The sequence below is a fragment of the Citrus sinensis genome, chromosome 8 (genome assembly GCF_022201045.2).
Source record: "Citrus sinensis cultivar Valencia sweet orange chromosome 8, DVS_A1.0, whole genome shotgun sequence".
In the NCBI taxonomy this organism is placed as follows: Eukaryota; Viridiplantae; Streptophyta; class Magnoliopsida; order Sapindales; family Rutaceae; genus Citrus; species Citrus sinensis.
In genome coordinates, this window is record NC_068563.1 from 4186669 (window position 1) to 4209246 (window position 22578).

General features: G+C 32.2%; 4 protein-coding genes across 7 annotated transcripts in view; 3 read left to right on the forward strand and 1 right to left on the reverse strand.

Moving 5' to 3' along the window:
- The window catches only part of LOC127898670 (non-symbiotic hemoglobin 1-like), a 55050-nt gene that overhangs the window by 13301 nt on the left and 19171 nt on the right, over positions 1 to 22578 (forward strand). The window contains exons 2-7 of one of the 4 annotated variants that reach the window (XM_052432025.1): positions 13469 to 13506; positions 13579 to 13734; positions 13821 to 13947; positions 14049 to 14163; positions 14292 to 14408; positions 14540 to 14841. In XM_052432025.1, the coding sequence (XP_052287985.1) occupies positions 13491 to 13506; positions 13579 to 13734; positions 13821 to 13947; positions 14049 to 14163; positions 14292 to 14408; positions 14540 to 14677 (669 nt within the window). In that variant the 5' untranslated portion in view covers positions 13469 to 13490 and the 3' untranslated portion in view covers positions 14678 to 14841. Of the gene's footprint in view, positions 1 to 13297; positions 13507 to 13578; positions 13735 to 13820; positions 13948 to 14048; positions 14164 to 14291; positions 14409 to 14539; positions 14842 to 22578 lie in introns of those variants that run through there. The other 3 variants (XM_052432028.1, XM_052432026.1, XM_052432027.1) reach the window with 3 other exon arrangements.
- On the reverse strand, positions 6739 to 7502 carry LOC127899096 (uncharacterized). Its single transcript, XM_052432031.1, has one exon. The coding sequence runs from the start codon at positions 7409 to 7411 to the stop codon at positions 6878 to 6880; it is 534 nt and encodes a 177-aa protein (XP_052287991.1). The 5' UTR covers positions 7412 to 7502; the 3' UTR covers positions 6739 to 6877.
- Positions 9508 to 12745, forward strand: LOC127899125 (plastid division protein PDV2-like). Its single transcript, XM_052432097.1, has 3 exons — positions 9508 to 9531; positions 9979 to 10281; positions 11792 to 12745. Exons 1-3 carry the CDS (start codon positions 9508 to 9510, stop codon positions 12452 to 12454), a joined length of 990 nt encoding a protein of 329 aa, XP_052288057.1. The 3' UTR covers positions 12455 to 12745.
- LOC127899095 (hemoglobin-2-like) lies at positions 15528 to 16770 on the forward strand. The gene is made up of 3 exons (XM_052432030.1): positions 15528 to 15751; positions 15850 to 15964; positions 16351 to 16770. The coding sequence occupies exons 1-3, from the start codon at positions 15528 to 15530 to the stop codon at positions 16603 to 16605; spliced, it is 594 nt and encodes a 197-aa protein (XP_052287990.1). The 3' UTR covers positions 16606 to 16770.

Genomic DNA, 22578 nt, shown 5'->3' on the forward strand with positions numbered 1-22578 from the left:
GAATTTGATTAGAATGGTAGGTTATGGCTTTGTTATAGAAGAAACTAGAGAGAATGGTGACATATATATATAAGCAGAAAAAAGCAAAAGCGAAAAAGTTCTTTGTCTAAGGATAACTTTTTGAAGTGAATGAGATTGACTTTCCAACAGTAATTTCTAAATTAAATCCCTAGCAGAATAATATTTTTTTTAGCACTTTCTATTTTAGTTTTTTGTTATTTTTGTACAAGAATTTTCAACACCTAGCAGCATATGGGTGGCCAGCGGCCGGCTAAGGAAACTAAAGATATAAATATATGATATATGCATGCACAAGAATTATATAATAATATATTCTTTAATTCATTAAGATCTAATTGAGATCAATGTGGATCACAAATTTGTTCTAGGTGGTGATTACAGAGTCATCAGTGGGGCATGTTAGTTACCCAACAGGATCAACCAGAAATTCTAACATTTGAAGAATATGGAATCTAAAATATCTGTTTGTGTGGCTTATTTTCGTTTGTTCACACACGCTATTCAATTTGTAATCACTACTTCATTAAGTGTTTAGCTGCAGCTTCAAGATCTTATATTTATTTTTGGGAGAATGCCTGTTTGATTTTTTTTTATAGATATCATATTTATCACTTATATCCATACTAAATTTTTATTTACTTATTTCATCTCTCTCATTAAGTGATAATGAAAATAATTATAAAAATTAGGACAAAACAATCATTCAAGATGAGATATTTTATTAAAATTATAAATTAAAATTTGACACAAGTCATTGAGGTTGGCAAAAAAATGAAAAATGTTAATGCTCTTTAGATAATTACATAAGACTAGTCTTTTTAATCTTCACTTTAATTTTGACACTAAACTGCTTAGAAATGTCATAAAATCCTTTGAAGAAGGTGGAATAATAAATGAACAAAAAGCCGCTCTAGTGGTTCTACCCGCCTCGACTCTAGATTAGTCGGGACTCAATGTGGTCTTCGAATACTATATGATTTAATACACACAAAAAGAACAAAAAATGTGAACTTTATATGTTATTTATTAAAGGAAGAGATAAAACAGATAATTAAATATTTAATAAGATTATAAATAATAAATATGATATTTCTCAGGAATAAAACATACATTCTCACTGTATTTTTCAACGGACATGCCTAATCTGAGGTAGCGTTTACTTTTTGGATTGGAGTGGGAATCCTGAGGAGTGGGAATCTTAGGATTGAGAGTGTGGAGTGGGAGTGGGAGTAAGTTGTTTACTTACACTGAAATGGAAGCATCGAATAGATATCAGAATTCAATTTATGTGTTTACTTTGTTTTGGATTGGGAGTAAATAGTTTCAAATTATAATTTTATCCTTATTTAAAGAATTATAGTTTTTAATTACAAAGTTAATAAAAAACATATTTAATGAATAAACATTTATTTTATTATATTTGAAAATGGAGCCGGCTAAGTTACGTTAAACGTAACTTACGTCAGGCACAGCAACAGTGACAAGTCCCATCACTACCACTGTTGCTGTATCTGGCGTAAGTTACGTTTAACGTAACTTAGCCAAAGCCTTTGAAAATTTATAATAATTATTAATATTCTTAATTATGAACATCATAAAATTTTATTAATTTTAATTTTAATTATATAAATTAAAAATTATTGATAAGGGCAATATAAATGAAATATTTTTACTATTAACATAGTATGAAATTAATATTTTCTTAGAATAAACTATTTATTAGTATTAATTATTAATATTAAATAAATATAACACTAATATTTTAAAATAAATATAATAATAATATATTTTCAAATAAAGATGGTTTATAGTAATATTATTAATTCTCTATTAATATAATAATATTATTTTTAAGTAATTTAGACTTAGAATCAAACCAAATTATTATTTAGTTAAATATAATAATATTATTTAAATAAATATAATAATATTATTTAAATAAATATAATAATATTATTTAAATAAATATAATATTATTTAAATATTTATTAAATATAATTATAGTAAATTTAATAAAAAGAGGGTAAATATAAAATGAAACATTATTTTATTTTATTTAATATAATTATATTAAATTTATTATATAAACTAATAATATAATATTATTTAGCACAAAATTAATATTTTCATAGAATAAACTATTTATTATTATTAATTATTAAATCAAATCAATATAGTACTATTATTTTAAAAATAAATATAATAATATTATTCAAATAAATATAATACTATTTATTTTATTTTATTAAATATAAAATATTAAATTAAGTTAAATTAAATTAAAAAATGTAGAAAATAGAGAGGTGGGAGTGGATTTCCACTCCCAATCCCCATGACCCATGGGAGTCCCACTCCTACTCCCCACTCTAAAAATGAATGGGGCCCACGGAGTGAAATTCTTAATTCGGAGTTAATTTGTTGAAATAAATACTAGAGTTGGAGGAATCCACACTCCTCATTTCTACTCTAAAAAGTAAACACAGCCTGAATGAAATGGAGAATTAATTTATATAAAGCATGTCATGCTCATGGGACTCATAACTCCCAACTTTGTGGCAATGAAACCGGAGAAAAAATTAATATCCAACAGAGTGACACATGTATAATGTTAAAATTACAATAATGTTAAAATTACAAAAACTTAACGAATCTCTACGCATTTAATTAATATTATTTCAAGTAATTATCGAAAATGGAGGAAAAAAGAATTCACTGGGCAAAAGGATGGAAATTTCTCACACGCGTTGCGTAGCCGTGGCCTTATATTATTGTTTTGTTGCGGCCTCGCTGGGAAAGCATCGAGGTGAATACAGGGAACTTAAGTAATTAAAAATTTGCAGCTTCTTGTGAATGATCGTATCTTTCACATTTATTTTTCTTTGGTGGGAAGACTCTTAACAAGACCTGCGTTTTGATCAATTATTGCTAGTGCTACCGGAGCTTTCATTCCTTTTCTTCTTTTTAAACTTTTTCATATCATTGGTAACAAAATCACTTTCACTGTGTTTAACGCATGCGAGTGGTCGATGGGCCAATCGGCCAAAGCCAATTTAACTTTGATGGAAAATACCGGTCAAAAGCTGGACTAAGACTTTACCCCTAGCTATGGGATTTTCCATTTAAGGGTATATTCATTTGTTCTTGTTGGGGAACAAAAAGGGGAAACAAAAAGCATAATCCATTATTGATAAAGATAATTAAGGTTCAATGCAAACAACCCTCCCCAAGAGCATATAATAAAATATATTAAAGGTACCAGTCATTAAATAATTAAATGATTTTCTATCATGTGCATATTTGTTTAAAAAGACAGTTATACAAATACTAGATATGTTAAATTTAATTACACGTATTATAAAATATATTAGTTGGTTGTATAATTGCTTCCAATATACTAAATACTTAAAAGTATCTTAAATATCTAATAATTCTCATGTGTGAATACATAAATGTAAATTTCGTATAGATTCACGACATAATTTATGGTGTAATAATGAATTTGTGCGAAATTCATATTTTTACATCCGCATATATATATATATATATATAGAGAGAGAGAGAGAGAGAGAGAGAGAGAGAGAGAGAGTGATCTAATCCAAGGGTCCCAGATTGCATCACTGCCCGAGAAACCTGGTGGCTTCCTTTTTTTTTCTTTGTGCTGTGGCTAGACATGGCGGTGCCCATCATGAACAGCCATTGGTGGCATTTAGATTTAAATCCAGAGGCCGCTAGCATTTGTCCCGGATACTATTCCAATCTGGGACTCTCAAATTAGAACACACACGCACATATGCATGTATATATACATTCCTCCCCACTCCTAAAAAACAATATTTGACATCTTATTGAATGTCTCATTCTAATTCAGATTCCATATAATGGGATTATATTTTTCTTTTAATTTCATTTTAAACTTACCTTTTCCTTAAGGAAGTATATAACGTAAAAAAAATTCAATTCAAATTTATTAAATAATAATAAATCATTTCTACTAACGATTTAGAATATAATAGCTATAACTACTCATTCTATTAAATTAGAATACGATTATATATTAAATTTATATTATTGCATCCATCTAAACCTTATTATTTAAGAATGACAAAAATCTCAATGGGTTTGCCAATGCACTTTATTGAATTTGAATTCCTATTAGTCAATCATTGTTCAGTCAATCACTTCTCGTCTTGGCGTCAAGCTTTAATATTCCACGATTTACACGGCATTCAACTTTTCACTTTTTTTTTGCTTTTCCAGCTTCGTACCCTTTTTTTTTTCCATTGCATAAAGGAAATTACAAATGCTCTTTCCTTTATAAAAGAGAATGAATGACACCGCGCGCCGCGGTGTATACAGTAAAAAGAATTTTATAAATATAATGTTAGGACCAAACTAATTTTATTAATAGGCGGACATTATAATTTAATAGAGATATAGTTATAAAAATTTATTATTTTGACTTAGTAATCTTTAATTTGTAAGTGATATAAAAGTAAAATATGCACTATATTAATAATTAATTAATTAAGCATGTAGGGATGGTAAAAATCTCCACGGAAACGGGTATCCTCAGGGATTTTCCCCATTCGAGGAGGGTATAAGGATAATTTCATACTCAATTTCTTATTCGGGGAAGGGACGGAGAAATTTTTTTACCCAATTTCTTATTCGAGGAGGGGACGGGGATGAGGTGGAATCCCCATCCCCTACCCATTTCCCCATTTTAATTTTTAATTTTAATTTTATTTTTTAAAATTACTAGTAAATAAATAATAAAATTTGAATTATAAAATTATAAATATTGGTAAAAATAAAAAATATCAAAATATTTATATTATTAAACTTTTAGGCCTAATTAACTAATTAAAGTCCTAAATTTTTATTTAAAACATTAAAAAAACTGGGTAAATTCTATTAGCCCAAAAAATTTGTTTTTATTTTAATATTCATTAAATGTTTTAAACTTAAATATATTTATTTATTTATTTTTAGATGTTATAATTGCCCACATCGAATCACAATTTTAATATCTAATTTAATTTAATCTAATCTAATCTAATATTTGCTCTTAATTGCTCCGACTTAACTATTGTGCTGTAAATGGATTAGTCCACATTTATTAAGTGCCCACGCCACCATTGAAAAAGTTAATTTTGAATCTAAATTCGATTTTATTTGTAATGATTTTGTATTTGACTATTAATTTATTCACGATAGTTTGTAAAAGAAGTTTGTATCTCTTCCATGCTGCGTTACTTACTAATTTAATGTATGTGACTTGTAATGGATATTAATGTAAGATATATTTCAAACTTTACTTCTATTTTTAATATGATTAACTCAAAATCGAAAACAAAAAATGTATTAGTTATTCGAGGATCGGGGACCCTTGGGGATCCCCTGTTATTATTCGAGGAGGGGATGATGATTCTCTCAAGTAATTCTGACGGGAACGAGAAGGGGATGGGGATATACGCAAAATATCGGGGATAGGTACGGGGAGATTGGTCCCCTCCCCTGCCCTCCCCATTGCCATCCCTAGAAGCATGTCAAATCTCATGTATAGGCATTGACAAAAGAGATATACATAGTTTAAAAAAAACTAATAAATGCATTTATATGGTATTGAGAATACACAAAATCAAATTAAAAGTTTAAACGATTGCATTCTCTTTAATCTTTTTCTATTAACGTAAATTCTATAAATATTATACGATGATTTGATAACAAATCTTAAGAATGAATCTTTGTCCCAACTAGCTTTATAAAAATACTTTATTTCATCTTAATCATTTAATGCAACATGGCATATAAATTTTATAATACATAGATAATTATTAATATGTGAAGGCAAAGTCTTTAATATGGGGATGTGGACGAATTTTAACTTATTATAATATGGAGTTTATTCTTATTTATAACTAGCGCAAATTGGGACCATTATATTTTATGAGCGTGTAGAGGTTATTCTTATATTGAGTGTCACTATAGATCTCTCTCTCTCTCTCTCTCTTATATATATAGTATAATTCTCAGGTATAGGCACCCTAATTTTTTTTTTAAATAGGGACATATTGTTAAGCAATAAGGCTTATTAGAGTTAATACAATGTAACCATGTGATTTAATAGTATTAAAAATTAACTCTATTAAATCGTTCAAGTTAACATATTCGCTAAAAAAAAATGAGGGCACTCGCACTAGAAAAAGACTATATACATATACGGTAGTAATTGCATCACAGACCCGGAATCCACTAAGGGATGTTGGATTTCGTTGGTGGCTTTCTTTTTATTTTTTTGGTCGGCCGCATGTGGACCTCACCTTGTGCAGCCACCAGCCTGGACACTATTCCAATCTGGGAGTCTCGAATTGGAACAGTTCCCCTATATATATATATATATATGCTTCTTCCATTCTTGATCAAAATCAATTTTGTGTAACAGCAATTAACTAATTTAAACCTAATCATTAAACTCATATACGACCTAATCAAGACCAGCTTTAGAGTGTTTGGAGCCCTAAGTGAATTTTTTATATAAGGCTTCTTTTTATTCTACAGTTTCAATACTTAAAAAAAGGTATAAAATCCATTCCATATTTAATTCTTGAATTTCAACAATAATAAAAAAACCCTACAAAATTTTAAAAATCAAACAAACAAAAAAAGTTAAGAATACATGCATCATAGTAATACAAGTTTTAAAATTAAGCAATGTGTTGATACCCTATATATTGGTTGATAAAAATATAAAAATTTAATGTAATTAATAAAATGGACACGTGAAAATTATGATATCAATTTTTTTACGACACATCAATTTGTAAAAGAATTTATATCTCTATCATTAATTTTATCACTCATGATCATCATTTTTTTCCTCAAAAATAACGTTTAACTTTGTAGTAAACCTACCTCTTCCACCACGCCCCTTTCGATTTAGCGTTGATCCTCCACTACCGTCGCCACCACCGCCAACTACTATCTTCGGACTGCTCGAACCCAAAACCCTAGTACTAAAATCCAACCAAAAATCATCTTTTTTCACCACACAACCGCAACACTTTCCCCGGCCACCTCTCATCTTATTCAAAGCCAAACTTGCTTTCACTGCCAAAGAAACCATCTTCTCACCTCTAAGAGGACTCTTCAACCAACTCACCGGCAAGGCAAAGTATAGTCGGCCCGGTTGAAGCATTTCATCGCCATTAATACCCGAAAGAAAGGTATCGAAATCCATATCATCCATGTTGCATACAAAACTCATCGGGTTTTTCTCTAGTACTTGTGAGACCCTAACTGGGTATGCAAATTCTTGAAGCCTGCCATCGTGGAGTATCACCTTTGCCGTGGCTACATTAGTTGATTCACATGAGTTACAAATACCCATATATAAATTGTTCTTAATTTAATTATTCCACAAGCTTGTGAAGAGTGAGGAGATACTCGAGGGAGGAAGAAGACATATATATATATATATATACACACATACAAGTTTCTTTGTCTTAGGGTTTATTTAATTAATAAAATTAATTAGTTATTGGTTTATATTCCTTCAATTGGTCATATTGGAAAAAACAAAAATACATTATTCCTTCCACAACGTGCTTTTAATTAAACATTTTAAGCAAGTATTTATGTGCTGCCGTTTCTTTGGGGATGCTCGTGATTCGTCTTCATTTCCAGAATTGATTGTTTCCAATCTAATGGCTAGTTACGTTCCACACAAGAAACATACATATAAGACCACGAATATTTAATTAATATTTATCGTTTTGATAATGCAGAAGGTGATTATTAAACGCTTAAGGCTAAAATTTTTGGTCTGTATATGTACTGGAGAAACTAATTAATTATTAGTACAAATCGAATATCGTATATTTGTTGTTCAAAGGAACCAATTTAAAATGAAGGTAACGTATAACTTTGGTGAAAAACCATTCAAAATGACACGGGAAATTCCACAATTTCTTTAATTAATTATAAAACTACTCGTCGAATTTCTCCATTGGGTGGGATAATGCTTCTCAACCACTTTCAGAAGATAGGCCTTTGAAAGAGTAGTAATTTTCTTAATTGAACAGTGTATATCAAATTTCTTTCTTTTTTTCTTTTTTTTTTTTGTCTTAACCATGATTACAATCAAGAGGTTTTGAGTCTCTGTGTGTGCAGTATATCCAGTTTAAAAATAATATATTTTAAGAAAGCGTTTTTTTTAAAAAAAAAATTGGATTTCAGTTAATGATACAAAGCATTGACCTAGACTTACAAGAATTTATGATGAATCTACCACTCAAAAAAAAAAAAAAATATATATATATATATATAATTTTTTCTGCACTCAGCGAAAAATTCCATGACTGCGGCAATCAATAGTTTCAAAGTCGTGACTCACAAGAGGATGATACTTTAATGAAAAAATTAATTTTTATTCGTCAAGTGGTAACAATCAGTGAAAGGAACTGGGAATTTTAATTTTATTAATAATGGTTACAAGTCACAATTCACGCGGTGCTAAAAGGTTAATTATTTCTCCATCACTTTTTGACAAAGCTGTTGCACTTTAATTTTGTTTTATTTTATTTGAGGTATCCTTCTGATTTATTTTTTTTGAATAAGATCATCGGATAACTTGAGTTGATTGCTTGTGGACTAAGTACTAAATTAATTAATTATGTTCGGATACATATATCGTTGCGTCAAAGTCATTTCGTTGTTCATTTTTTAGTAGTTATTGTCTAAAATAAATATTACATAAATTTAAAAAAATAATGCATAATATGATAATATGATTGATAACTTAAATTATTGTATTGTTTACGAAATTTAACAGTTGAAAACGGAGCAAAGCTTGTCCAGCATATTTGGTGTTTCCTGAATTCAGAAAACAAAAAATGAAATTTGCAAAAAAAAAAACTGAATGCTCCGTAGTTATCACATTTGCAACATTGGAATAAAGAATAGTAGTTAATGCCCACCATCTACGTAGTAATTTTCTCTTAATAGTTACAATCTATAGATATTTAAAAAATTTGTAAAATGTTTTTTAGACAAAACATTATGAAAAGAATTGTTTTATTGTTTTAACTGCAAGATTAAAAAGGACCTAAGATTTTGAACCGGGAGAAGGGTTGGATCATAGATTTAAGTAAAAATAAATAAGGGAAAATGACAGCTACACCTCTATAATTTGAATAAATAGTCATAGAGACCTTCAAATTTTCAATAAAGGACAGCAAAACCCCTTCCATTACATTTTATGGTTAATTTGGATGGGGAAAAAGATATTTAAGTACTTTTACTTTGTATTAACTCGCAATTTTAAAAAGGTTGACCGGACCTAACACTAAAGCATCCAATCAATGTTATATCTCATAATTTAATTAGACAAAAATCTATACATGCCTATTGTTAAGGGCCGCTGAAATTTGCCACAAACAGAGGCTAAATTGGTGTGCATGAGTTCGCTTAGAAAAGTCCGCTCAAATGCAGGATGTGTTTAGTAAGAGGGTACGCTCAACAATAGGCCGCCTCATACAATTAATGAACCATGATGCGCTTAGTAAGCGGATAGTCCAAATTCACAAGCCAAAGTGAACAAGCCCTGCTCGATTCTAGAATTCATCTCTACAACTTGTATTATCTAAATAATTCTACACTTATGTATTCTACAACCTAGTAGATTTTTAGGTAACTTGTGCAACTTGCGGAACTCTCTAGAACTAAGTAAGTCCCCCTATAAATAGGAGAAGGCACCCACCATTTTGCTCAACACCAAACACCACACCACATGCCGAACAACTCAAGCATCCTTATAAAGTTCTCTTATATTCTCTTTTCAAGTAATAAAATTCCCTTTGGCCATATTGCTCCCATCTCTCTAGTTTTCTTGCAAGTATTCTTACTTGACTAGTTTGAGAAGTTCGATAGCCTTACTTAGCAAATTTGTACTAAAAGTTGTCTAAGTATCGTACGGGTTGCTGCGCAACATACTCATCCACACTACGCCAATTAAAATGTATTCTACTATTCTTTATATCTTCTCCTATACACTTGGTTATGGCAAGAGCCGCAAAGCTGAGATTAAAGATCAATAAATGTATCCACAAAGCAAGTTTATCTCCTGATAAGCAAGAAAAAGAAGAGGGTGTTGTCGCTAATGGAGAAGAAGAGGAAGAAGATTATTGTGAAGAATCAGAGAGGCTTTTGAGTATTCATCAGGCTCTTGAATCGCTGGAGGCACAGCTTAGTAACTTGCAGGTTTGTGAAAAATGAAAAACACCCATGTCTTTAAATTAGTGTTTTATGTCAACAGTATTGTAAATCAATTTTCTTGATTTGTTTGTGTCAAGAATTGGTTTTTAAGTTAGTGTTTTATGTCAATAGATAAAGAAATTTGTGACTATGTGTTTTCGTATTTTGGTATTTGATGTTATTGCTGAAAATTTGGGATGTGAATCTTTGTGATTTGTTAGGTGCATGATGTCTCTTGCTTATGCCTACGTAAATCTTGTAAATAATATTGAGATATTTAGAATTTTGCAATTAACTGTAATTGGGTTGTTGCAAAATGTGTCCTTTGCTTCTGTTGGCTTCCTTGAGACATTCTCACTGGTTTTTTTGTTGCATGCAGTATCATTCGTATTTCTTTGCCCTGAAAATGTAATGATCTTTCATTTAATATATTTTAATTTGTACAATAAGGTCTTTTACTTTTTACTTTTTTTAGGTTTTCTAGATATGACTTCTAAAATCTTGTATTTTGAATTGTGCAACATATGACTAACCTAGATTCAGAATTTAACATCTTATATACAACTTTCTGACTCTAATTTCTATCTTCCAATAGAGTATTTTTTTGAGATGCTTGACCATGCTTGATATCCTTGTGTTGTTGGCCTTCAATGTGGTATAAATGCTAAATTTGTCGATTTTAACATCCCTGTGCTGTGGCTGTGCACTGTACATATTTTGCAAAAAGTATCAACTTTGTACTTGGCAAACAAAATTACTTGTAATTGTTGCTTCTTACGTGGTGGATAACTGGATAACCTTTGGTTTTCTATATTTGTTATGCATCAATGTAAAATTTCTTTTCTTTTTTACTTAGACAGTCATAGCAACTTTAATTGATCATGGTGAAAATTTTTTACATCATACTAAGTTGGAATTTTATGTTGTCCTCCCCATAGTTGATGTTTGTTGAACTACATAATGCTTTGGGAAAACTAGTACTACACACCTGAAAGGAGGACAACTATCCAAGACTGACCTCGGGACAAACTGACTTGTGGCCCTATTGTTTGTATCTGCTGTCAGCCGCTGACCTAAGAAAAATGTGTGAATATTCATCGGAAAGAGTTCTTGTGATGATGTATGATTTCAGCAGATCTTTTAAGAAGCTAGGTTTTTAGATTTCCACTTGCTCAGTCAGTGAGCTTCTACAGCCAATATTATCCATCATATTACTTGTTATGAGCTTGTTTTCGTAGTTTCTGTTGCCCAGCCCGTTTGTGAAAGATTTTGAATAGTTTGACTAGCATTTCCCTGCTGATTCCTATTCCACTTAATTGGTGGGCTTTCAAATGCTAGGTCTACTTGTGCAAGATTTTCATTAACATTCACTTCTCTCTGTAGTTTTAGAAGGTGCTATCAAGTGTTGAAGAGAGTGCATATTCAACATAATGATTGTTAATAGATGATATAATTTGGGTCACATTGTGTTGATAATAGAGTGGTTTGAAAATCTTGTTTCCATTTTGTTGCTCAGAATCTACAGCTGCAGCAACGTTATGACAGGGAAGTTGCACTTGCTGAGATTGAGTTCAGCCGCAAGATGTTACTTGAGAAGCTCAAGGAGTACGGAGGGGAGGACTTGGAGGTCATACATGAAGCATCTGCTTTCGCTGGGGAAACAGTTCAGCATGACAATGATCTCCTCCTTCCTCCATATCCTAATCGCCTCCCTCAGTCTCTGACCTTAGAAAATGGCTATCTTTCGCAATTTCGTTACCCACGCAAGTCAGTACAAAATGGTGTGATCACTGGTGAACTAACGAAAGAAGGGAATAAGAATATATATGAATCTGAGAGAAACCAAGTGCAAACTAGATCAATGACATCAAGGAAAGGGTTTGGACACTTTATTAGTTCATTGGCCAAGACGTTGCTTCCACTTGTTGGTGTGGTTTACGTATTAAACATGTCAGGAGTTGCACAAAATCTTGGGAAGAAAAGTGCCCCATTGAAGTTCTTGGGCATTTTTAGGCAACCAGTTATTGATGAGAAGAGATCAGTTTTTAATGTTCAATGTCCACCTGGGAAAGTTCTGGTTGTTGAGGGTGGCGAAGCACGATGCATTGTGAAGGAGAGGGTTGAAATCCCATTTGACTCAGTTGCCGTGAAGCCGGATATCAATTATGGGAGTGGTTAATTTGTAATTCCATCCTCCAAATGTGTATATCTCATTTCTTTCTGACATTGTCTAGTGTAGTTTTTCTCTCTCCAACGGCCTATGATTTTCTTGAGCTTTATGAGAAATATCTGTCATGTTGATTCCTTAATACTCGTTAGAGCCTCACTGATTTGGATAAGACTTGACATCTTAAGGATCAATGAATTGTTGAGTCCGAAGCTACATGTCAATAGTTTGCACAAGAAAATGATGTTAATCAGTGTCTGTTGGTGTTCATTCTTGGTGTTACCGAGGGTTAATTTTGGATTATCTCTCCTCTCCTGATTATCTTCAAATCATCTTTATTTTTAAAAAAATCTAAATTTATCCTTTATTTTTGTTAAGAAAAAAAAATTTATTAACTTACCCTTATTTTTCTTTAGCTTTTGATCAAATATGAGAATAATTCGAGAATTTTGTAAAAATAAAGAGGATAATTTAAAGATTTTTAATTCACAAATTAGAGTAATCAAAAATTCAGTTGAAGTACATTAATACATGGATTGCTATGTTACATTGAATGTATCATACATAACCAATAAAAATCACATAATTATATGGGTCCCATAATTTGTGTGGGTTTTGTAAATTATGTATGGTACATTGAATGTAACATAGGGATTTGCTCATCATAGTTTTGGATGATCGTCGGTGCAATGGACTTGGCCAATACGGCAGTCTTTGTTTTCTGCCCGCAAGCCCATTGTTTTCAATTTTCAGATAATAAATAATATATATATGCATGCACAGTTAAACACACTCATTTATAATATAAGCAATGGTTGGCTCTGTCAAAGCTTGAAAGGTTAATTAATTTAATGTCCCTTCGTTTTCATATGTAGCCATGTGGCTAAAGTTGCTTCACCAAGTGAAGTCGACTGGTGAAGCGACATCTCGTAGTGCTTTAAAACTATTCCAATATAAAAGAACCCTGTGATCATTATTATATAGTCTCCCTCAATTTTCTGCTCTGCATCTTGTGGCCATTCATAGTGTTGCTTCAAAAGCTACAACCATGCTACTCTCAAATGGCAAGTTTCATTGTTTCTATTTCTTCTAAATTATGTTTGATCTTTTGCTAATTACGAACTTTCTTACTTCAGATTCTGTCATCTACAAGTGTGATACAAGGGATTTGAGTAAGATTTTTGCAACCTCAACGTCAAGAGTTAGGCATCAACAATACGTGAATCTCTCATGGAAGATGAGGGATGGATCATTGAAGGGTCTTTTTTGCACAGCTCCAAAATCAATCAGAAGTATGTTTTTCTTTCTTCTGTGTTTATTCTTTTGATCTTTTTTCAGCCATTATTTTCCCCTTAATTATCATTATGAATTCACAAAGGTGTGAGGAGGAACAGCGGAAGCTTCAACGTGACTGCTTTTACAGAAGAGCAAGAGGCTCTAGTGGTCAAATCTTGGAATGCCATGAAAAAAAATTCTGGGGAACTTGCTCTTAAGTTCTTCTTGAGGTCATCACAACACCTTCCTTCCTACTATATTTTAGTAATCATAAGTGATGTTCTTAAGAAATGGATCAACCTTCTAATAGGGGACTAAAAACATTTTTCAGGATCTTTGAGATTGCACCATCAGCAAAGAAGCTGTTCACTTTTCTCAAAGATTCAGATATTCCTGTGGAGCAGAATCCGAAACTAAAGCCCCATGCCACGACTGTCTTTGTTATGGTCAGTTTTGATCTTTTCTTGATTGTCCTCCTCAAATAGTTAGAAAATTGAATGCTAAAACAAAACGTGATGGGGTCTCTCTGTAGAAAAGATTACTGAATATTGATAGATTCTTTTATAATTTGCAGACGTGTGAATCGGCAGTGCAACTTAGAAAGGCTGGCAAAGTTACAGTGAGAGAGTCCAATCTAAAAGACTTGGGAGCTACCCATTTCAAATACGGAGTTGCTGATGAACATTTTGAGGTAATTCGATCATTAAGCCTCGTATGGTTCTTCTTTCGCATGTTTACTTCATTACTTGATAGGCTGTGATTTTAGAAGAGAGTATGTATGCCGATTTAAGAGTGCGTGACATATTTTGTATGCGTTAATAGGTGACAAAGTATGCATTGTTGGAGACCATAAAGGAAGCAGTACCTGAAATGTGGTCACCAGAGTTGAAGAATGCTTGGGCGGAGGCTTATGATCAACTGGCTGCCGCCATCAAAACTGAAATGAAGCCTCCTTCATAATTTGCTGATTGAATGTAAAAGTGATGCTGTTTCATGGAAAAAAATAATATTGTAAAAATGTCATGTAATCATCAATTATCGAATATTGTGTTGATCTAATCTAAGATCCAGTTCTCTCCAAACAGAGCAATCTAATGATCATTTGTGAGTTTTCTTATCAGTAATTATCTCTCTTCTTTTGCTGCAGTACTAATCTTTGTTTTTCCACATTATTCTTTGGGATTGGGAAAAATAAAATTCATTAACTTTTACGTATAATCTTGTTAATTCAACTCTGTAAAATGCATGTCGAAGGCCCATTCAAAGATATTGCAAAGCTCTTTCATTAGTTTGCTATCACAAGTAATTTGGAACTATCCTCAAAATATTGGTCACATAAATTAAATGGGAAAAATTATTGTTGAGTTAATTTCTTGCAAAGATCCACTTTGAACGCGCAAGCAAACAGTTCTGCAGGCCAACGTCCAACAGATAATGTACAAATAAAAAATTACCCAAATTTTATAGAACTTTGAAACTTGGATAGAAATTTCCAATCAGAAGTAATCACTTCTTATTTCTTATAAAATCAACATCGGCAACGATGACTAATGGTGGCACAATTATATTGATAGAAAGTTCTAGATGAATGAAACATAAAATAATGGTCAGAGGTCAAATTATGTTGTTGGTCAAAGGTCAAGTTACGTGCAATGAAAATCTGATGCAATAATGGTCAAGCAATCATGCTTATCAATGCATACATCATGCCAACCTCAAGTTGCCAAAACCATGTGCGCTTTGTCAAAGAATAGATCTTATAGCCCCCTGTTTTTGAATATTATTCCATCAAAAATGGCTGTTCAATGCCATGAAGAGTTCATTTTTAATGTATAAATTGTATGCAGTATCGCCACAGATCAACATTCAACAACATTTTGTGTATCACATTCAATCCTCAGGTGTCCAAAAGAAATCAATGGCCAACATTAACGAAGGTAGAGCCTTTACTGAAGAGCAAGAAGCTTTAGTTGTCAAGTCATGGAATGTAATGAAGAAGAATGCTGGAGAATTGGGTCTTAAATTCTTCTTGAGGTAAGCTAATCTTTTTCTTTTTTTTATCCAAAATCTTTCTTGTTATAATCATTGTACTAACAACTGAAAGTTTCTGGGTTTTTCTTGTATATATGTAGGATCTTTGAGATTGCACCATCAGCCCAAAAGCTGTTCTCATTCTTGAGAGACTCAAATGTGCCTCTAGAGCAGAACCAGAAGCTCAAGCCCCACGCCATGTCTGTTTTTGTTATGGTAATGAATTAAGCCTATATGCTACTAATCCTTACTGCCCGTTTACCATCACCTAATCCAAATTAATTTTGTAGCATTTAATGCTAATATTGTTGTTTTCATAACATCCAATCCAATGGCGAAGCCAGGATTTCTATCTGAAGAGGATCATTACGGGGAAATTATAATTAAGAGCCTTATCTAAATAATTGAGCTAAATTTCAATTAGGACTCTTATATTATCTCTTCTTTTTCTTAACATGGGGACTACTGTTACATAGACCCTAACATAATTCCGCTCTTGATAACATAATCTAGCTATAAGCTCATCAACATTCAACACTTACCTTTTTCAATGCTTTGCCTCAATTTTTTCTTCTTTTTTTGTTGTGTTGGTTGTGTTACAGACGTGTGAATCAGCAGTGCAACTGAGGAAAGCAGGCAAAGTGACAGTAAGAGAATCAACTCTAAAAAAATTAGGAGCTGTCCACTTCAAATATGGTGTTGTTAATGAGCATTTTGAGGTCACAAAATTTTCACTACTGGAAACCATAAAAGAGGCAGTACCAGAGATGTGGTCGCCAGAAATGAAGAGTGCCTGGTCAGAAGCTTACGATCAATTGGTTGCAGCCATTAAGTCGGAGATGAAGCCCTCCTCTTAGAGTTTCCTGAACAAATTTCTCTTCCCCTGTAATATTAAAGAATTTCAAAAAGAGCATTGTTTATTTGTTAGTCTTTACATTGGTACCCACGTGTGTTTCTTGTGCCTTTTTGTATAATCACTTGTGTTCAACTCTTGAATCTTAATAACAAAAGTTTGTTCCTAATGTTTGCATTGATGTATGAATTCATCGAACGGTTAATAGTATAAGGAAAAAGCTATTTACCCCAAATTTGCTCCCCCAATCTGCGCCCCGAAAAATGAAACGCACCGTTTGGTATTGCTTTGCTTTTGAATCACGTGTTTTCAATTGCTTTATGTAAAGGAAAAAGCTGGGGAAGGATAGTCAACGTGCCGTGGTCCACTTATTTCATTTCATTTGTTGTGTTTAAGCTGTGGTCCACTTATTTGCTTTGCTTTGCTTTTTCCTTTGCTATTTCCTTCTTTGTTATTTCCTTTGATTTCGGGAAGGTCTGAAAGAGAAAGAGGAGTTCATTGCTTTACAAAGTGAAAAACCCTAAGTTTAGGATTTGATTTGGAAACTGAAAAATCATAACTGATTTGTGAAAGTGTTGAATCTCTACATTACAAAACTCGTATGCATTTATTGTTCCTACATTAATTTATTGAGTTGTTTCATTTTAATTTATGAATGTTGAGTTATTTCATTTTAATTTATGAATCTTGAGATGTTTTATTTTAATTTGTGAGTTCAACCATGAGTATTTGTATTTAAATTTACTTAACCGTGAGCATTTGTATAATTAATTTGTTGAATCGTTAATTAATAATATCTATTTATATTTTTATTTGTTTGTAAACTTAATAAATTAGGGATAACTAATTAATAATAATTAATTTGTTGAATCATTAATTAATAATATCTATTTATATTTTTATTTGTTTGTAAACTTAATGAATTAGGGGTAAGTAAGTAATCACAGAAAACAGAAGCACACGCAACACATTACCAACGGTGTTAAGAACCAAGGAAAGAATTTGCCTAAAGAAAATTGAAGCCGTGGTCTGAAGAAAATCGGAGCCGTGGTCCCGTTCGTGTTTAGCTTTTCGGGGCTAAGTGGAAAAGGGAAGGTCTGAAGAAAATCGGAGCCGTTGTGCTGTCCGTGGTGCTGTTTGTGTTTTGCTGTTCGTGTTTACCTTGCTTTTCGGGGCTAACTGGAAAAGTGAAAGTGAAAGCAAACGAAGGAAGTGGAAAGTGAAAGCAAAAGTGAAAGAAAAAGTGAAAGCTAAGTGGAAAGCAAATGAAGCAACACGTATGGAGAGGGAAACTAAACGGTGCGTTTTGTTTTTCGGAGTGCAGATTCGGGGAGTAAATTCGGGGTAAAGAGCAGAGGGAAACCAAACGGTGCGTTTTGTTTTTCGGAGTGCAGATTCGGGGAGTAAATTCGGGGTAAAGAGCAGCACTCATAGACTAATAAGGATGAAAATTGGAAGGGATCAGACGGCTGAATTTGAAAATGGCGTTATAGCGAATTTGTGCGAAACAGTGGGTAGTAATGTAAAAGAAAGAGTGAGTTACCGTTGGAAGTTGGAAACCCCATTTGCTTTATGGTGAACACTGAACAGAACTGCGAACGCTGTTGTTAAAACTGAATAGAGTGATTTTGCATATCAAAAACGCAAGAAAAATTTACTGGAAACACCGAGAAAATCAAGAATCTTAAAATCAAGATCTTTCTATCAATATCCTTCTTTCATGTGAGTGTTTTTCCTCTTCAACCTTACTTTTTAAAAATTTCTTTTCAGATATTTTTGCTTTCAATTTCTGAGGAAAATTTGGGATAATTTAGAAATTAACTGTAAATTTCGGAGATTTTTTTGATCTAGGGTTCAAGAAAGTCCTTTTATATTAACAGTTTCCTCTTATTTCGAGTCCCCTTTCGTTTTTTCTTTCTGGGTTTTCTCAGAAAATCAACTAGGTTTTGCAAATAACTAAAGAAATTTGTCGGTCGTTTTGAAATTTTCATTCCAGATACTGCTGATTGGAAAAAATATATATCTATATTTCTTTTTAGTGTCTTGATGATGCAGCCATGTAATGTTGTTTGAAATGAAATTCTGTAAAATAAGAAATTGTGTTCTTGTATTTGGAAGATTGGAGAAACAATTTGCATTGATAGAGTACCCTTATTAAGTCATTCATTCATAGTTTAGGGTATAAAAGCCTTATGCTAAAATGGTAAGATATATCTCATACTTCAGGTGTATAATATATGAAGTACATAATACATTGTCTTTCCATCTTGGATTTTGTATATGGTTGCCTTTGTTACTTTCTCAAATAGAGTGAAAAACTGAGAATTGATTGCATGGGTGGTTAAGATTGCAGTGAGTTCCCTGACTACTTAGCATTTTGTGAAGTCACCCTGTCTGATTTGCTTTGCTGGGTGCAATTTCCTTTTGTGTGAAGAATTTGAATGAGCTATATTAGTTCTTAAATTCTGCTATTATACTGGGTAATAGTTTCTATCCTTGCTGAGTATTAATCTGAGTTTCCGAAGACACATAGTCGATGGCTTCACAACATGGTGGTCCGATCATCCATGATCAGAATTTGAATATTCGCTCCAATGGTACTCCACTGATGCTTGCTGTTTAGTGTTTGATTGATTTTTCTTTGATTTTCAAGGTTTTTGTGGTCTTACTTTGATAATCACTATGGGAGCGGCTGCTGGGGGCAAGAGCACTGTCTCTAAAGCTTCTAAGAAAGGAGGGCTTGGTGGAAGGAAGCCTCTCGCCGATTTATCAAATTCTGTGAATCTTACTCTGAATCAGTCACTGAAAAAGCAGAACTCCAACAATTTTGCTGACAGACTGATTGGTGCTTCTAAATCTAAAATCAGAATTGATGGAAGTGAAAAGAAAAGTTTCTCCAAAGCACTTGAGAAGCTGCAGACCAGTGGCAGAAAAGCACTTTCTGATATTTCGAATTGGGAGAAGCCACATCTGCATGAGGCACCAAAGAAGAATCTAAATGCAAAACTAATATTGCGACTGAGGAAGATGTCAGTGATATTGCAGGGGAAGGGTTTCTACACAATCATCAAGAATGCATCAAAGCCCAGACTAAAGCTGTGGACATTGATGAAATTTTGAGGACAGTGGGACTAGATAATGGTATAAACAAGTTTGATTAGTATTTCAAAGCCTTTTGTGGTGCCATATGTGTGGCCTTGCCACTGAGTTTTTCTTCGTTTGTTCTTTTATTCTAGGTTTTCTGAAGCAGGCAGAGCCTCTGCAGTTGAGTGAACTGATGGTCAGTTTGAATCTTGTTCCCTCTTCACAAGTCTTCATTTCATTTTCGCTGCTTCTTTGTTATGGTAAATTTCCGTAGCTTTGGGATTGTTCAAATAAATGCTTGTTTCCTTCTGTTTCAGCCTGTGAGTCCTCCAAGATACTTGGAATTGCAAGAGCTGCCAGAGGAGCAGCTTGAAGATCCATCTCCTTGGAAATATGATCGGTTCAGTGATCTCGACTCCCCACCACCATGCAGATCTTTAAAATCACCAAATTTACTGTGGAAGGATCACGATGCTGACTTCATGTTGACGGAATCACCATGATTGCCCAAGTATCGACTCACTTGTATCGATGCTTGGTTATGTCAGCCAACTTGTGTTAGGATCAAAGAAAACTCTTACCATATCTAAAATCAGTTTCCAATTTCTCGTAACTGTTACTACTGTATATGGATCGATATATAAATTTGTAAACCCCCAGTAGTTTATGTACTTAATTTGGATTCCTTGGTTGAAAGAAAATCCCAGACACTACAAGATTCAAGAGTCTAAGATTGAAGCATATGGTTCTCATGAATGAAACAAGGCCATCGTGATGTCAATTGGTTATGCAAGTACCCTCATACTTTGATATTAAAACCAGAACTTATTAACGATCCGGACTAAATGCGAGTTGAATCTTAAAATTAATGGAGAAAAATCATAAGTCAGTCATTATTAATCGATATACATGTAATATGAGAAATCAATACTGTACCATTTGGTTTGATCAAATCTCATCAACACATTTTAGGCATAGAATACTATTCGAAGGCAATTTAACTGCCACATATAGCATGTGCTTGTTTATTGCGATAATATACACAAATTAAGGTGCAAAACATTCACAAACATTCATAAACACTGAATTAAGATTTAAGAGCGAGCATTCACAAATTAACGAGAATAAAAAGGAAATTTGACACGATGAGGTTCGCAGCTAGTAGACACCTAATGGTAATACACTAAAAAACCGACATTAAGTTAGGTTTATATTTTGTTAGTAGGACAAATGTATGGTCATAATATAATTGACTTTATTTATCTGTGTGGTGTGGATTGATTATGAATTAGTATAAATAGAGAGGGTGAGAACATACCTCTCTACACCTATCTTCACTTCTTTTTTCCCAAATTCTTCTCTTCTCTCTATCTTAATTATGTTTTAATATTTTGTAATATATGTTCAATAAATAAAATTAGTTTTATTTTCAACTTTCAAGTACCATTTTTTTAATTATCTATAATTTAATTTTAATAATTACCTTATTTCAATTATGTTTAGGTAAATACTAATTGTTAGGGTAAAGTGAAACTCTTAGTAAAAAAAAATTATTTAATCAAATTCTATTTTTAATTATATAAATTAAATTATTTCTATCCAATTTTATCTATATTTTATATTTTAAAATTTTGATCTATTGTAGGCAAACATAGGATTTTGGTACAATAAATTCTTAACATCTTAGACTAAAGTTTGGTAAAATGGTATTTTGACTTATTGTAGGCAAGTTAAATTTTAGCACACTAAGTACTTAATCCATGATAAAATTAATGGAAAAAGAATTGTAATTTATACAATTAATCTTTTGGGCATAAAATAAAAATACAAAGAATTTATTAAATTGTATTTACTACTAAAAGTGGATCCATAACCTTAACTAATTTAATTTCATAGTTTCACTTAAATTAACTTGCATATATTTAAATTCTATTTTCATTTCTTAGATAAATTAAAATAAACAAATTAATTTTTTTTTTTGTAGATTGATTTCAGACTCACCGATCTATATTATAACAAGGCACTCTTATACTTGAGAGTAAATTAAATACTTTTGAGTTGTGTCAAGTTTTTGGCACCGTTACTGGAGAAATTTTTTTTTACTTTTTATTTTTATTTTGCATTTTTTTTACTTTTCGTTCCTTTTACTTTTTGTAAATAAAAAACTTGACACGATTCAAAAGTGTTTAATTTTCTCCCAAATAAAAGATTATTTAGTTATAATATATCTCAGTGAGTTCGAGGTTGATCCATAGAGGAAAATTTTAATTTACTTATTTTAATTTATCTAAGAAATGAAAATATAATTTAAATATATGCAACTTAACGAAAAATTAATATTTCGCTAATAGACCTATAATGTTCTAATGTCTTTTCATTTTATTTAAAATACCAAGAAAAGAAAAGGTGAAATCCATAGATGTTGTTAGGCCAATTACCTAAGGTGTCGGTTCAAGAAACACAATGACCAGGTAATTAAACAAGGAGCAAAGTCACTTGCTATATATATATAAAGAGAGGGCTAAAACTGATGAGGCTGAGAAGGAGAGCTCGAAACAGAAGGCAAAAGAGTTGGATGAGGAGGTTGCTCGTCGTGATATGTAGTGATCGAGGAAAAAGACAAAATGATTGCAGATAAGGGAAAGATGGTTGATTATTTGAAGAAGGAAAGCCAAGTTAAGAATGATGAAAATATTTTACCTGGGCTAGAGTTTGCACTCGATTTGTTGTTGGGAAAATACCTTGATTTAGAGAGTACCAAAGTGGACATCGAGGTGTCCAAAGTAGAGGTGCAGATAAAAAAGAATTGGAACAAGAGATAGAGAGAATGAGGCAGACCAAACTCTGTAAGAAGATCAACTGCTACCTAACGAGTAGGTCGAACGAGACAAAC